General features: G+C 45.4%; 1 protein-coding gene across 1 annotated transcript in view; it reads right to left on the bottom strand.

Annotated features, from left to right (window-relative positions):
- Positions 1-17744, bottom strand: part of LOC137522100 (glutamate receptor ionotropic, NMDA 2B) — a 1475416-nt gene that overhangs the window by 810635 nt on the left and 647037 nt on the right. The window contains exon 5 of the mRNA XM_068242127.1: positions 6000-6171. Within this exon, the coding sequence (XP_068098228.1) occupies positions 6000-6171 (172 nt within the window). The remainder of the gene's footprint in view (positions 1-5999; positions 6172-17744) is intronic.

The raw sequence follows: 17744 nt of genomic DNA, 5'->3' as shown, positions 1-17744 counted from the left end.
TAATTTGTAAGCACCCCTGTAAAGCCTAAAGGTGCTCATTGGACTTTGGGCCCCTTAGCGCAGTTAGGCTGCAAAAAAGTGCCACACATGTGGTATTGCCGTACTCAGGAGAAGTAGTATAATGTGTTTTTGGGTGTATTTTTACACATACCCATGCTGGGTGGGAGAAATATCTCTGTAAATGACGATTGTTTGATTTTTTTTTACACACAATTGTCCATTTACAGAGATATTTCTCCCACTCAGCATGGGTATGTGTAAAAATACACACCACAACACATTATACTACTTCTCCTGAGTACGGCGATACTACATGCGTGGCACTTTTTTGCACCATAACTGCGCTAAGGGGCCCAAAGTCCAATGAGTACCTTTAGGATTTCACAGGTCATTTTTGTTTCAAGACTACTCCTCACGGTTTTGGGCCCCTAAAATGCCAGGGCAGTATAGGAACCCCACTAATGACCCCATTTTAGAAAGAAGACACCCCAAGATATTCCGTTAGGAGTATGGTGAGTTCATAGAAGATTTTATTTTTTGTCACAAGTTAGCGGAAATTGATTTTAATTGGTTTTTTTTTCACAAAGTGTCATTTTCCGCTAATTTGTGACAAAAAATAAAATCTTCTATGAACTCACCATACTCCTAACGGAATACCTTTGGGTGTCTTCTTTCTAGAATGGGGTCATTTGTGGGGTTCCTATACTGCGCTGGCATTTTAGGGGCCCTAAACCGTGAGGAGTAGTCTTGAAACCAAATGTCGCAAAATGACCTGTGAAATCCTAAAGGTACTCATTGGACTTTGGGCCCCTTAGCGCACTTAGGGTGTAAAAAAGTGCCACACATGTGGTACCACCGTACTCAGGAGAAGTAGTATAATGTGTTTTGGGGTGTATTCTTAAACATACCCATGCTGGGTGGGAGAAATATCTCTGTAAATGACAATTGTTTGATTTTTTTTACACACAATTGTCAAATTACAGAGATATTTCTCCCACTCAGCATGGGTATGTGTAAAAATACACCCCAAAACACATTATACTACTTCTCCTGAGTACGGCGATACCACATGTGTGGCACTTTTTTGCACCATAACTGCGCTAAGGGGCCCAAAGTCCAATGAGTACCTTTAGGATTTCACAGATCATTTTTGTTTCAAGACTACTCCTCACGGTTTAGGGTCCCTAAAATGCCAGGGCAGTATAGGAACCCCACTAATGACCCCATTTTAGAAAGAAGACACCCCAAGGTATTCCATTAGGAGTATGGTGAGTTCATAGAAGATTTTATTTTTTGTCACAAGTTAGCGGAAATTGATTTTAATTGTTTTTTTTCACAAAGTGTCAATTTCCGCTAATTTGTGACAAAAAACAAAATCTTCTATGAACTCACCATACTTAACGGAATACCTTTGGGTATCTTCTTTCTAGAATGGGGTCATTTGTGGGGTTTCTATACTGCCCTGGCATTTTAGGGGCCCTAAACCGTGAGGAGTAGTCTTGAAAGCAAATGTCGCAAAATGACCTGTGAAATCCTAAAGGTACTCATTGGACTTTGGGCCCCTTAGCGCACTTGGGTGTAAAAAAGTGCCACACATGTGGTACCACCGTACTCAGGAGAAGTAGTATAATGTGTTTTGGGGTGTATTTTTACACATACCCATTCTGGGTGGGAGAAATATCTCTGTAAATGACAATTGTTTGATTTTTTTTTACACACAATTGTCCATTTACAGGGAGATTTCTCCCACCCAGCATGGGTATGTGTAAAAATACACCTCAAAACACATTATACTACTTCTCCTGAGTACGGCGATACCACATTTGTGACACTTTTTTGCAGCCTAGGTGCGCTAAGGGGCCCAACGTCCTATTCACAGGTCATTTTGAGGCATTTGTTTTCTAGACTACTCCTCACGGTTTAGGGCCCCTAAAATGCCAGAGCAGTATAGGAACCCCACAAGTGACCCCATTTTAGAAAGAAGACACCCCAAGGTATTCCGTTAGGAGTATGGCGAGTTCATAGAAGATTTTATTTTTTGTCACAAGTTAGTGAAAAATGACACTTTGTGGAAAAAAACAATAAAAATCAATTTCCGCTAACTTTTGACAAAAAATAAAATCTTCTATGAACTCGTCATACACCTAACAGAATACCTTGGGGTGTCTTTATTCTAAAATGGGGTCACTTGTGGGGTTCCTATACCGCCCTGGCATTTTACGGGCCCAAAACCGTGAGTAGTCTGGAAACCAAATGTCTCAAAATGACTGTTCAGGGGTATAAGCATCTGCAAATTTTGATGACAGGTGGTCTATGAGGAGGCGAATTTTGTGGAACCGGTCATAAGCAGGGTGGCCTTTTAGATGACAGGTTGTATTGGGCCTGATCTGATGGATAGGAGTGCTAGGGGGATGACAGGAGGTGATTGATGGGTGTCTCAGGGGGTGGTTAGAGGGGAAAATAGATGCAATCAATGCACTGGGGAGGTGATCGTAAGGGGGTCTGAGGGGGATCTGAGGGTTTGGCCGAGTGATCAGGAGCCCACACGGGGCAAATTAGGGCCTAATCTGATGGGTAGGTGTGCTAGGGGGTGACAGGAGGTGATTGATGGGTGTCTCAAGGTTGTGATTAGAGGGGGGAATAGATGCAAGCAATGCACTAGTGAGGTGATCAGGGCTGGGGTCTGAGGGCGCTCTGAGGGTGTGGACAGGTGATTAAGTGCCCTAGGGGCAGATAGGGGTCTAATCTGATGGGTAGCAGTGACAGGGGGTGATTGATGGGTAATTAGTGGGTGTTTAGGGTAGAGAACAGATATAAACAATGCACTTGGGAGGTAATCTGACGTCGGATCTGTGGGCGATCTATTGGTGTGGGTGGGTGATCAGATTGCCCGCAAGTGGCAGGTTAGGGGGTGATTGATGGGTGGCAGTGACAGGGGGTGATTGATGGGTGGCAGTGACAGGGGGTGATTGATGGGTGATTGACAGGTGATTGACAGGTGATCAGTGGGTTATTACAGGGAAGAACAGATGTAAATAATGCACTGGCGAATTGATAAGGGGGGGTCTGAGGGCAATCTGAGCGTGTAGGCGGGTGATTGGGTGCCCGCAAGGGGCAGATTAGGGTCTGATCTGATCGGTAACAGTGACAGGTGGTGATAGTGGGTGATTGATGGGTGATTAATGGGTAATTAGTGGGTGTTTAGGGTAGAGAACAGATGTAAACAATGCACTTGGGAGGTGATCTGACGTCGGTTCTGCGGGCGATCTATTGGTGTGGGTGGGTGATCAGATTGCCCGCAAGGGGCTGGTTAGGGGCTGATTGATGGGTGGCAGTGACAGGGGATGATTGATGAGTGGCAGTGACAGGGGGTGATTGATGGGTGATTGACAGGTGATCAGTGGGTTATTACAGGGAAGAACAGATGTAAATAATGCACTGGCGAATTGATAAGGGGGGGGGGTCTGAGGGCAATCTGAGCGTGTAGGCGTGTGATTGGGTGCCTGCAAGGGGCAGCTTAGGGTCTGATCTGATGGGTAACAGTGATAGGTGGTGATAGGGGGTGATTGATGGGTGATTTATGGGTAATTAGTGGGTGTTTAGGGTAGAGAACATATGTAAACAATGCACTTGGGAGGTGATCTGACGTCGGATCTGCGGGCGATCTATTGGTGTGGGTGGGTGATCAGATTGCCCGCAAGGGGCTGGTTAGGGGCTGATTGATGGGTGGCAGTGACAGGGGGTGATTGATGGGTGGCAGTGACAGGGGGTGATTGATGGGTGATTGACAGGTGATTGACAGGTGATCAGTGGGTTATTACAGGAAAGAACAGATGTAAATAATGCACTGGTGAATTGATAAGGGGGGGTCTGAGGGCAATCTGAGCGTGTAGGCGTGTTATTGGGTGCCCGCAAGGGGCAGATTAGGGTCTGATCTGATGGGTAACAGTGACAGGTGGTGATAGGGGGTGATTGATGGGTGATTTATGGGTAATTAGTGGGTGTTTAGGGTAGAGAACAGATGTAAACACTGCACTTGGGAGGTGATCTGATGTCGGATCTGCGGGCGATCTATTGGTGTGGGTGGGTGATCAGATTGCCCGCAAGGGGCAGGTTAGGGGCTGATTGATGGGTGGCAGTGACAGGGGGCGATTGATGGGTGATTGATAGGTGATCAGTGCGTTATTACAGGGGGGATAGAGGCATACAGTACACAGGGGGGGGAATCTGAGGGGTGAGGGGGTGATCAGGAGGGAGCAGGGGGCAGTTTAGGGAATTAAAAAAAATAGTGTCGACAGATAATGACAGGGAGTGATTGATGGGTGATTAGGGGGGTGATTGGGTGCAAACAGGGGTCTGGGGGGTGGGCAGGGGGTGGGGGGGTCTGAGTGGTGCTGTGGGCAATCAGGGGGCAGGGGGGGGGAAATCAGTGTGCTTGGGTGCAGACTAGGGTGGCTGCAGCCTGCCCTGGTGGTCCCTCGGACACTGGGACCACCAGGAGGGAAGGAGGCAGCCTGTATAATAGGCTTTGTATACATTACAAAGCCTATTATACGCATGGATCGGTGGAGATTTGTATTCCTCCGCCCGCCGGCGCTGCTAAGTGGCCGGCGAGCTGGAGGCTAAATCCCCGGCCATCGATCCCCGGCGGATGACACTGCGGATGACACGATCGCTCCGCCCATGCCCGTACAAGGACCGCCGCCTCTGTGCATGCGGGATCCACTTTCCGGCCGCCCCTGTGCAGTGGGCGGTCGGCAAGTGGTTAAGGGCCGTTCTCACTGCAGTGATTTGCGGCAATTCTGGCGCGATCGTGATACAGTGCTTATAAAAGGCTGATTGCGATTTCTCTGAATTGCGGAAGCGTGAGCAGTGATTTTACTGCCCTAATCGCTGTAAAATCACCCGTAAAAAATGGTAGCGCTAAGCGCTGCCGTTTTGCAATTTATAGTGTGAATGGGCCCTAAGATTGCATATTGCAAACTATTAATTAGTTTAATCAGAATCTGAGGACGTGCCCGCAACTGGGTCATGAATGGGGTTTGACACAAAAACAGCTCAGGTGAAACTGTTAAATGATTCTAGACTGACATAGTTGTAATCTACTAGTGCTGGTCGCTGTGCTACTCTGACAGGATGTAGGTTCCAACTATTCACCAATGCGTACTCTCTCTGTCCTTTCAGGTCATGCCACTGTTCCATCGCTGCACCCGCTTGCTCTGTCTGGCTCCTGACATCGTAATTACTGTGAGCCAATCACAGTAGTCACAGGACACAATAGGGAAAGGAAGGCTCTGGTTCTTAAAGAACCTTTGTCGCTAAAATGTTAAAATTTTATTACATGTAAACATATGCAAATAAGAAGTATGTTTCTTCCAGAGTAAAATGAACCATAAATTACTTTTCTCCTATGTTGGACATTACTGACCAATTTTGGACTAGCCCATCTTCTCATAGGGGGGTTCTCAGGGTTTTCATTATTATTAAAAGCACTTAGTAAATGGCAGTTGCTCCATCCAACTGCCAAAAAGTGTGCAGCGAGCAGGGAGGCTAGCCAGCATCTTTGTATAAATCTTTTTCAGGGAATGTCTTTATAAAGAATAAAGGCCATGCTGAGAATCCCCTATGGAGAGATAGACTAGCCCAAAATATGTTGGTAATGTCAGATTTCTAATACTTACTGTAAGTGACAGCAACATAGGAGAAAAGTAATTTATCAACTCATTTTACTCTGGAAGACATAAACTTATTTGTATGTGTTATAAATTTTAAGATTTTCGCGGTTTCCTCTTTAAGGGGCCAGAGCTACCTGGTCCTGGAAAGGTAAACATTTTTACAAGATTTATACTGACATAGATACAATTTAACATGTTAAGTTTTCATAATAATGCGTGTCTGTTTTCTGTAAAACATATTAATGCATTTAACAATATGAATAAAAAGAGGTCTTTTTTTTTTTGTTGTTGTTTTTTTTTTTTTGCACATACACTAAAACTTACCTCTCCAATCATGCCATTCCAAGTACCATTGATCTTTTTGCCATGTTTGCCATTAGTCACTAGATAAAGGTCATAGGTGAATTTTACAGTCTTGGCTATTTTCTTCAAGATATCTATGCAGAAACCCTTGCAGCATCTCTTGATGTAGTTTCCACCTTCTTCTGTACGGTTCCTAATGAACAAACAAGATCTACATTAGTTGTAGTATACGTGTGTGTGTGTGTGTGTGTGTGTGTGTGTGTGTGTGTGTGTGTGTGTGTGTGTGTGTGTGTGTGTGTGTGTGTGTGTGTGTGTGTGTGTGTGTGTGTGTGTGTGTGTGTGTGCAGAGGCGGCCTTAGAGTATGCGGGTCCTGGAGCGAGAGTCATATGCGGGGCCTAGAGACATATGTTGTGGATGCGCACACACGCACGCACACACACTGTGGAAACGCACGCACACACTGTGGAAACACACACTCTGTATAGGTTAGATAGGTAGGTGCCCTGCAGTATAGTTTAGAAAGGTAGGTGCCTGCAGTATAGGTTAGATAGGTAGGTGCTCCGCAATATAGAATAGATAGGTGCCTGCAGTACAGATTAGATAGGTAGGTGCTCTGCAGTATAGATTAGATAGGTGCCCCGCAGTATAGATTATAGATGCCTGCAGTATAGATTATAGGTACTTCGCAATATAGATGGTAGGTGCCTCGCAGTATAGATGATACGTGCCCCGCAGTATAGATGATAGGTGCCCCGCAGTATAGATGATAGGTGCCCCGCAGTATAGATGATGGGTGCCCCGCAGTATAGATGATGGCAGTATAGATGATAGGTGCCCCACAGTATAGATGATAGGTGCTCCGCAGTATAGATGATGGGTGCCCCGCAGTATAGATGATGGGTGCCCCGCACTATAGATGATGGGTGCCCCGCAGTATAGATTAGATAGGTGCCCTGCAGTATAGATTAGATAGGTGCCCTGCAGTATAGATTAGATAGGTGCCCCGCAGTATAGATTAGATTGGCAAGTGGCTGCAGGGGTGGGGAGAGCGGGCATTGAAGTTAAAACCCACATTTCTTCTGCCGATCATTGCATCTTCCATCTCCTTCCTGTCCTGGCATCTGTGTATTGGTAACAGCGCCCCCTGTGGTGACATGCGGTCACGTCATCACAGGGGGCGCTGTTACCAATACGTCAGATGCAGGGAGAGGAGGAGATGGAAGCTGCGATGATCAGCAGAAAAAATGTGAGCTTTAACTATGCCTGCTCCCCCCACTGCCGCAGAGAGTGCGGGGCCTCTTCAGGTGCGGGCCTGGGGCGATTGCCCCACTTGCCACCACCAAGGGCCGGCTCTGGTGCGTGCGTGTGTGTGTGTGTGTGTGTGTGTGTGTGTGTGTGTGTGTGTGTGTGTGTGTGTCGCGTGTGTGTGTGATCAATTTTACTACTTCCATGTACTATAAGGGTCAACAGATATTGAATACGATGATTTCCTGTTGCCAACCTTGCCTTGTACCTTGACTACACTTTGCCTTGCCGCCTGGATTGACCTTTGCTTGACACGGTCAGAGGCGTATCTAGGTAAAATGGTGCCCATGGCAAACACAAAAACTGCGCCCCCCATCAGAGCCCCCTGAATAGCCACAACCTTACCCCTAGAGCTTCCGGAATAGCGTGGCAGCGAAACTTCATACTTTGCCCCGTTCTGGCAGTGGGACAAGTCCTCTTTACTTCCCACATCAGTGTAGCAGCGCCACGCAACCTATCACCTTGGGGCTCCGAATGCAAGTCAAGTCAAGGTGCAGTGTCCAGAGTCGCAACAGTGCTAGGCTACACAGCGCAGTTACACTGAAGAGGAAGTGAAGAGGTCCTGTCCCTGCCACGAATGAAGTAAAGTATGAAACTCAGCTGCCACTCTACTCTGCAAGCTATGTAGGTGGTGGGGACAGGAGTTGCACACATGCGGGTGGGGGGAGGGGAGCAGGGACACAGCACGCAAGGCAGCATTTATATTTTCTAGCCCCTGCAGGTGGGGGCGGGCGGAGTGTTTGTCGCAGCGTATTTTTTTTTTTTACATTAACTTTTTATTGAATTTTAAGGTGATAACAAATTATGCAGTTATAGAACAAATCTGAAGTTGTGATATTTCCAGTATAAGGCATTACATTTGCAGATGGATGCATAACAATGTATACAAAACATTATGACAGGGATAGCAGGGATAGTTATGTTAGGGCTAGTGGGGTGTATTAACTTAAACCGTTTCCCTTCTGTCTATAGGAGTCTAAGTTCACTTGAGAGTTACTAGGCAGTATAAATCATATCAAACATGGGCTGGGATTAGAGTCCGGTCCCGCTCATTAACTTGGCCTCTACGGCTGAGTAGGACTTGGCCTCTCCAGGCCATGTTACAGGGAGTCTCCAGAGTGAGGCTTCCTGTACTTGAGTTGAATTAACATTTTCCTCGTGTGTATTTCAATGTCTATAGCAGTTGGGGGGAGATTGGGTAAACGGGTCAGCTTGATAGCCCATTAGTCTGTATGTAGGTTATGGTAAGTGTTGCCTTGCAGATAGATTTAGGTTCGGTTGTGGGAGATATCTGGACTTAACACTTATGATGCATCTGTAGGGGAGAGTTATAGATGTAGCTAACCTATATTAACAAAAACAATGAGTCCAACGGGGACTTCAACCATAGATGTAGACGTGCGCTGGATGGGGAATTGGTCTGCTAGTGCTCATAGTAGAAAAGGGGCTTCCAAGAGTCTGGGATTGATCTATTCCGATTCTTAGGGCATAGTTTGGCTGAGAGTTTAAGTTCCATTATCAGGTTGTTGGAAATTTTGGTAATTAATTGTGTCACATTCAAAGGTTCCGTAGATTTCCAGTTAGTGGTAATTGTGCTTTGGGCTACCATGATAATATGACATATTATAAATTGATGGGGCTTTCCAATCTTCTCAAGATCCAGAAGGAGTAATGCTAATTGTGGGGTGAGGCGGAATTTTGTAGAATAATGTCTACAGATTATTAATTCAATTGAGTTCCAAAGTTCGGCTACTAGGGGGCATTCCCAAAGCATATGCATTAGGGTACCTATTTCTTTGTTACATTTCCAGCATATGTTGGATGTGGATTGAGAGAAAGTGGCTAATTTTCTAGGGGTGATGTACCACCTATATAATGTTTTTTGGTATTGTTCCCAGTGGGTGTTGCATTTGGAATAGGTAAGTAAAAGTTTATTTGCTCTAATAATTTGTTCTGGTAGGATATGGATCTGGAGGTCATATGACCAGGTTTGTAGGTATTTCTGAATAGGCGATGTATTTGTGTGTAAGAGCTTGTTGTACCAGATGGAAATGCCTCCTTTTGCCTGTATCTTGGAATTAAGGAGAGTGACTATATGGTCATGCTGTTTGGGTATAGTGATTTTTTTTGATCTGAGAAGACTGGAAATCCTCAAATAGGAGAACATCATTGAATTTGGGAGTTTATGTTGAGTTTGAAGTTGTGAGAATGGCTTTATATGAGAATTGTCATATAAGTCATTTAGGAATGGAACTCCTCTGCTTACCCAGTCTAGAACCTGAAAATCAGGAATCATTACCTGTATAGTGGATATAGGAATTTTAATGTGTAGGGAATGTTGGGTCTCAGGGGGATACTTACAAAAATGCTCCCATGAAAGAAGAGTAGATTGAATGGTAGGGAATTCAGATTTGGGGGGCTTATGTTTAAGGAGGATACTGGCAAGGAGGTCTCGGAGCGAAAGGTTTAATATTCCACCTTCCTGAGACAGCCACACTTTATCTGGGGGTTTGGACCACCATTGTCGAGCTGATTCAAGGTTGGCAGCATGGTAGTAATTCTCAATATTGGGAAGGCCCATTCCTCCTGTATGCTTAGGATATATCATGGTGTTGTAGGAAACTCTGGCTTTTTTCCCTCCCCAAATAAATTGGTTAATGATTTTTTTAATGTCATTAAAATACGATTTGGGTAGAGGGATTGTTAGGGTTCTTAACATGTAGAGAATTTTTGGCAATACAAACATTTTAAATGCCACGATTTTTCCTGACCAAGAAAGAATAAATGTTGCTAGATTTTGGCAGTCTTTTTTGACTTCTGCTAGTAGGGGTATATAGTTTTCTTTGAAAAGGTCTGATGAGAGACGAGTAAGTTGAATGCCAAGGTATTGGACTGACGTGTCTGCCCAGGGGAATGGGAAGGAGGCCTGTAGCGATAGTTTGAGTTCTGGGGAGATATTCAACCCAAGTACGTATGATTTAGATTTATTTAATTTGTAGTATGATGCTAGCGCAAAATCTTCTAGTTCTTTCATGACTGCGGGTAGTGACATTTGTAGGTCTGTAAGGGTTAAAGCCACATCATCCGCAAATAAGCTGATAGTGTGGGTTGAGTCCTTCATTTTAATTCCTCGTATTCCAGCATTCTGCCTAATCCTCTGGGCAACCGTCTCCATTAAAAGTACAAATATAATGGGCGAAAGGGGGCACCCTTGTCGGGTTCCATTAGTAATCTCAAATCTGTCAGAGAGGAAACCTGCTGCATTCACTCTTGCTGATGGTGATGAGTACAGAGACATTATAGCAGTTACTATCGGTCCTTCAAGTCCAAACTTATGTAGAGTGGCTTCTAAGAATCCCCAGTGGACCCTGTCGAATGCCTTCTCCGCATCCAATGTTAGGAGGAGAGAAGGCATCCGACAGAGCTCCACGTATTTAAGAGCTTCTTCTGGTGCTATCTGGAGCTTGTCTACCCCGCGTGAAGCCCACCTGGTCAGGCGCTATTAGATCTGGGGTGATTTTCATCAGGCGGTTAGCGATTAGTTTTGCGTACAACTTAATGTCTGAATTTAATAGGGAAATTGGTCTGTAATTAGCGGTATGTTGTTGTTCCTTCCCCGGTTTCGGTATAACTGATATGGTAGCTTCTAAGTATTCTGAAGGTATTTTTTGGCCTGTTAGAAATGAATTGAAAAGGGCAGTTAATTTAGGAGTTAGGATCTCTACAAAAGTACAGTAGTATTCGTTATTGAATCCATCGGGGCCTGGGGCTTTGTTCTTTTTTAATGTTTTAATTGTGCGAAAAATTTCGTCCTCAGAGAATGGGGTATTTAATTTATCTAAATGTGTTGGTGATAGTGAGGGTAGGTTAATTGATCCTAAATACTCATTGATAATATCCTGGGTTGGTTGGGGAGTAGTTTTGTCAAGGTTTAGATTATATAATTGTTTGTAGAATTCAGCAAATGCATCTGCTATTAATTTTGGGTTATTAATTTTCTGGTTGGATATCGGGTGGATTACCGACTGTATCTTAGATTTTGCCTGTCTGTGTTTAATTAAATTAGCTAGTAAGGTACTGGCTTTGTTATTTTGAGAGTATCTGGTTAGATTGAGTTTTTGTAGGTTGTGTTCATATTTATAAAGGAGTAGCTGGCGAAGTTCTTGTCGCAAATTAAAAAGTTTTTGGTATGTTTGTTGGTCTGGGGACTGCTTGTGAGCTTTTTCTAAGTTGCCAATCTGCAAGAGGATTGAGTTCATGATAGTTTGTTGTTCTCTTTTGATTCTAGAGCCTAGCCTGATAAACATGCCTCTGATATACGCCTTATGTGCTGACCATATTGATGTCAAGCGGACTTCAGGCGATGTATTATTAATAAAGAATTCTTTCATATTCTCTGATATCTTCTTTATATTGGTGGGATTTAATAAGATTGAAGTATTCAACTTCCACTGGTTAGGTTTTGGAGTCAGAGCGCCATCTTCTATACTTATATGGACCGGAGCATGGTCAGACCATGTTATATGTCCTATGGAGGACTCCATCACTCTCTGTAGAAGTATTTTATCTGTTAAAAAATAGTCAATTCTCGAATATGTTCTATGTACTGAGGAAAAGTATGTGTAATCTATTTCTGAAGAGTGATGGATCCTCCAGGGGTCATACAAATTGTGCCAGTTTATGGTTTTGTCTATGAGGGGAAGTTTAGCCTTATTTTTACATGTTGAGTCGACTTTATTAATGCAAATATTAAAATCTCCTCCCACTAGCAGAAGACCTTGTTTAACTAATTCAACTTTCTTCATTATTTTTTGTAGAAAGGTTTTTTGGGCAGTATTCGGGGCGTAGAGAGTGACTAAGGTCAATAATTGGTCATTGACATAACCTACAAAAATAATGTATCTGCCTCCTTCGTCTGTTATGGTCGTAATTGGTAAGACTGTGAGATTTTTGTGAAAGGCAAGCAGTACCCCTCTCTTTTTTTTCTTGAAAGTGCTGTGGATACGTAAAGGAAAGAGGGGGTTGGAGCAATATTTAGTGGCTGACTCAAGAAGGTGGGTTTCTTGGACCATTAAGATTTGTGTGGCCTGTTGTTTAGCATCTCTCCACAATAGATTCCTTTTAAAAGGAGAGTTTAACCCCCTGACGTTGATAGATGAAATTTTGATTTTAGGAGGTAGGGACATATTTGTGGATAGTGATATAGGTAGAATTTAAGCCCTGGGAACTAAATGTACTGGTGAGATGCATCTTGTTCTTAATAGTAACAGACTCTTGAATATTAATATAATAAACATCATAGAAATGATAAGTGTGGAGTTCAAGCCTCCACCACCCATTGCACTGTAGATAGCGTACCATATATATATACTTATGCCTATATAATAACGAAATTGAAATAAAAACACATAACAAATGAAGAATAGTAGAGCAAATGTTCACTGTCCTACTAGGTAGTAGGGGCAGGTATACACCTGTAATCAAAAACCAGGAATTATTATAGAAAGTATCAAACCACAGGTTGGCCATAGACTAAAAGTGCCTTGGCTCAAGATGAAACTGTGCGCCAATCTTGATTTATTTTTGAAGAGAATGGATTCTTTGAGGGTACGGGAGGGACCTCTTGGAGTTGTATGTTCAAGGATTTTAACACCTTGCGACCCGTAGCCACCGAGGGGATAGAATGTTGCTGATCTTGGAAGTGAAAGATTATTTTTGTAGGAAACCCCCATTTGTATGGGATATTAGCTTCTCTCAAGGCGGCTGTTATTGGCTGCAGTGTTTTACGTTGCAGCAGGGTATGTTGTGATAAGTCTGCATAAATCTTGATTTTGTCGTAGGGAGCCGGGAGAGAGCCGTGCTTGCGAGTGTAGTAAAGTAGATTGTCTTTAGCTTGAAAACATAGGTATCGGACAATCACGTCTCTGGGGATGTGGGTGGGTAGGTGTGCAGGCTTTGCGAGACGGTGGGCCCTGTCAATGATGAGCTCCGTTTCAGTGCTATCAGGAAGAGCCGCTTTGGTAAGCTTCTGGATATATGTTTTCAGCTCTTGAGTTGGAATAGTCTCTGGGACCCCTCTAAATTTAATATTATTACGCCTCGATCTGTCCTCCATATCCGCCGATTTGGTCTTAAGCCATTGGATCTCACTGGATTGTACTTCAGATACATCCACTAAAGTATTGTGCTCTCTGACTATGTCTGTAACTATATTTTCAACCTCATCTACTCTCTCCCCTAATGCATTAAGATCAGAGTTCATATTTGAGGTTATTGTGGCGAGATCTGAGAGTAGTGAGGTCCTAAATGAGAGTAAAATGTCTTTAATAAAGGTTTGGGATGCAGCCTGGTCAGATGCAGGGAAGGTTTCAAAAGCTGCCATTCCGTGCAGGGCTATGGTAGGGGATTGGGCAGAGAGGCTAGCAGGGCTCCCGTCTGGCGCAGGGCCTGACGTGCTTACCATTTCTCTGTCAGCGGCTGATTGCAGGCGAGGTTTCGTTCTCGCTGGGCTGCTGGAGGGGGAGAAGTCTTGTGCTTCTAGCGGCTGGATCCCCGCTATACTGTATGCTGCGTCATCGGGTTCAGCAGATCCCGGAGCGGAGCTTTGTGGCTTGTCGGCGCCATCTTGTGAGTCTCGGACGGGCCTTCTCCTCTCCCCGAAGTAATCCGTGAGTTTATGGGGTTTTAGGTTGCCGAACTTCCTCTTTTTCTTTGTGTCCTGGTCAGTCTCCATTTCTCCTTCTGGGTTAGCACCTGCGAGTGCGGATTGGGCCATGCTTTTAGCCGGGTTATGATAGCCAAGGCAGGAGCAAAGAAGTTATGCGACCGTCCTGTCTTCCGTCGCGGCCACGCCCCCCTGTCGCAGCGTATTAAAACACCCGGTTAAAATATCTATCTATCTATCTATCTATCTATCTATCTATCTATCCACACAGGACAAGGATTGGGAGGGGGGGGGGGGGGCGAGGGCTTGAAGACACACTACACAACACACACAACCTGACATCAAAAGACCCTACACTCCAGAAACCACCCCACAACAGAAACTCACAAGGAGAGTACACTGCACTGCAAACACACACACACACACACACACACACACTCTCTCTCTCTCTGACATCACAAGCCCTCCTACACTCCAGAAACACAACATCAGACAGAGATTATACTACATTGTAAAACACACACCGTACACACACACACACACACACAAACACAAACACTCTCTCTCTCTCTCTCTCTCTCTGCCCCATACACAGGGCCGGCCCTAGACTTTTTGCCGCCTGAGGCAAATTTTTTAAAAAATTGCCGCCCCCCCCCCCCCCCCCCCCCCCGTGGGGCCACCGAGCTGGAGGGGGAGCTGGCTGGCAGGACGGGGGTATTGGGCCTAGCGGCGGGGAGGGGGGTCGGACCCCCCCCCCCTCCCTCGCCTGGGTCCCCCGTCCTCCGCTCCCCTCCAGCCTTAAATAGAAGCAGCCGCTATGGGTAAGAGGTACGGGCGGGGAGGACACTCACCTCTTCCCAGCGTGCGCTCCACTGACGTCACTTCCTGCAGCGTTGCAGGAATTGACGCAGTGGAGCGCACGCTGGAACGAGGAAGAGGTGAGTCCTCCCCGCCCGTTCCTCTTACACATAGCGGCTGCTTCTATTTAAGGCTGGAGGGGAGCGAAGGACGGGGGACCCAGGCGAGGGAGGGGGGGGGTCCGACCCCCCTCCCCGCCGCTAGGCCCAATACCCCCGTCCTGCCAGCTACCCCTCCAGCTCGGCGGCCGGCTCCCCGCACCCACGGACGGGCGGGTGCCGCCCCTGGAAATTTGCCGCCTGAGGCAAAAGTTTCACCCCGCCTCATGAGCGGGCCGGCCCTGCCCATACACACCAGAAACCATGAGAGAGACAGTGCTCAGCATCTTCACCATGTAGCATTTAATTACCTTGTAACTGCAGCCCTGTGACTGCCTCTGCGTGCCTGCATTGGCTCTCATACTCACACACTGTGTGTGTCACTGCAGCTCTGCATCCACGCTGTTCTTCCTCTCTAATCCCCTCCCACCCCCATCAGCCCCAGCGGCTCCATCATGTGGCCAATCAGGAGTGGGATAATGCGAGCAGCACAAAGTCACAACTGACAAACATTGCCGGAGTGATCAGGGGGAGAAGGGACGCTATAGCACTGGTGTCAGACACATGTCCTCTTCTCCTACTGTACGGGCTGGGCGCCGGGCAGTCACGGGGGAAATTTAAAAGTAACAGTGCTAACGAAGTTTATGAACGTGGACCTAGGGGGCGATTTTTTTTCTCAGTGATCATGCGCCCCCCTCCTGGGTGATTTACAAGGGGCGCCTATAGCAAGTGCCCCATGTGCACCCCTCTAGATCCGCCTCTGGACACGGTGTAACGATCTGCTAGTGTGTGTGGGCACTAGCAGACAGACAATAAATATACTTTCCCTGAAAGGGTAAAGTCTTACATACAGCGACAGTAGAAGGCAGTACAAACAGATATATATCTGTAGAATGGACAGGCAATCGAGTCGGCAACAGATCAGATTGGTCAGGTACAAAATTGGCAGGCAATAACAAAGTGAGTAATCAGGCCGAGGCCGGCAACTGGTCAGATAGGCAGAGGTACAGAATCGGCAGACTAAATCTAAGTGAGTAAACAGGCAGAGGTCGGCAACAGATCATATTGGCAAGGTACAAAATCGGCAGGCAGAGAGTAGTCAGAAAAACAGGCAGAAGTCAATACACAGGTAATACAATATATAATAGCTGAGCTAGTATGGAATCCCCGGGGTCCTGCCGGTTCAAGCCACACACGGAACTGACTAAGGTCTGAAGCCTTCACTGCGAAGTGTTAGCTAGAGCAGACAGTGAGCAAGCATCAGAACAGAGCTTAAATAGCCCAGGTAAGCAAGAGAACACACCCCCCAGCCACTTCGCCAATCAGGAACCGGAGGTGGAGTCCTGCGTGTCAGCTGACAGCTGATCAGCTGACACGCTTCTTTAGGGCATAAAGGCGTGTAGGTGTTAAGTACCATCTAGTAAATAGTTTTAAACTGGGTAAGCTGAAGCCCAGGATCCCGGATTTTCCAATTATTTAGCCATATTGTGGACCTTTTATCTTTAAGGAGTGGATCAAGTTCCTTCTCCCATTTGGCACAATAGGAAAGGGGGGGGGGGGGGAGAGTGCAGCACTCTGTATATCTCACAAAATCATAAAGTTTGGATAGCTTTTTTTTCCCAGGTTTATGTTTTAAAATAGATGTTTTTCAAAAATGTTTAATTCTTTCCTCACAGGTCCCCTATTAAACTCTATTTTCCGCAAATAACTACAAGCTTGTATTAATCCCCATGTATTTCCCTGTTTTGTTGTTTCCACAATCCCAGGAATCCCTAGGGTCCGATCAACCTTTAAGTTTATAATACGGGTTTCCAGACTTAGTTTGTTCTTATGAAACCATTTATTCTGCATACCCGGGGGGAAGTCTGGATTCTCCCTCAGTGATATAATTGGTGAAATGCATGTATTTTTCTGCCATTTGGAAATTATCCAGTAAAGAGCTTTTAAGGTTGGTTTGGTTAAGGGATCGCTTGATGTCTGGTGATCACGGAAAATATCTGCCCATCACTGGTTGGACATGCACAGTTTTTTTTATCGGCCACAGCCCTTCGGGACCCACCCTCAAAGAAAGCCTCGATTGCCAGGTAGCAGACTACTTGGCCTTAACTGCCAATATCAACACTCTGAGGAGCGATGAACCCCTGGACTATTGGGTGCATAGGCTTGACATGTGGCCAGTGATGCTCGGATACCTTCCGATCATGGATTCAACTGTTTGGCCGTGATTGAAAAAAAAGATCCGGAAAGATGTGATTGATTTCCGGATTTCAGCTGGACTCACAAATTCAACTCAAATTTTTTCCATGAATGAGGCCATCACGTCTAAACACGGCCGTGATCACTGAATAGGGTTTAAGCTATTCTTAAAGCTACCATACATGCTACAATCCCTCAAATTGCATGGATTATAAAGGTGCTAAGGGGCTACAACTTAAACAAAAAAATTCCAAAAAGAACTTAGTTTTTGAGAAAATGGATTTTAAAGTTAAATTAACACTTTAAATGGGGCTATGAATTGGTCATAATTGGTTTTAAACATGGAAATACACTTTAATCAATTGCAGAGGTGATGGCGAGCCCCAATGGCACCTGGCAGTGGTGGTACCACTGGAGGAGGATGAGTGGGTGATGCCACAAAAACACACAGAGAGGTTTTTGTGAAAAAAAAAAATTCTTCGCATCGATAGCAATGACATAGCAGCAAAGTTGTCCGATAAATCAGCCCTAAAATTGTAGCATCCGTGGACCCTGGTGGTTGGAACACAGACTGCTGTTGTCGTTCAATAGTACAACATGAGAGGTGGCAGCAGGAGGACTAAGCAGCATTCTGTGGCAGCACA

The sequence above is a fragment of the Hyperolius riggenbachi genome, chromosome 6, assembly GCF_040937935.1.
Source record: "Hyperolius riggenbachi isolate aHypRig1 chromosome 6, aHypRig1.pri, whole genome shotgun sequence".
In the NCBI taxonomy this organism is placed as follows: Eukaryota; Metazoa; Chordata; class Amphibia; order Anura; family Hyperoliidae; genus Hyperolius; species Hyperolius riggenbachi.
The sequence above is the reverse complement of the archived record's forward strand: the minus strand, read 5'-3'. Positions and strand labels throughout refer to the sequence as shown.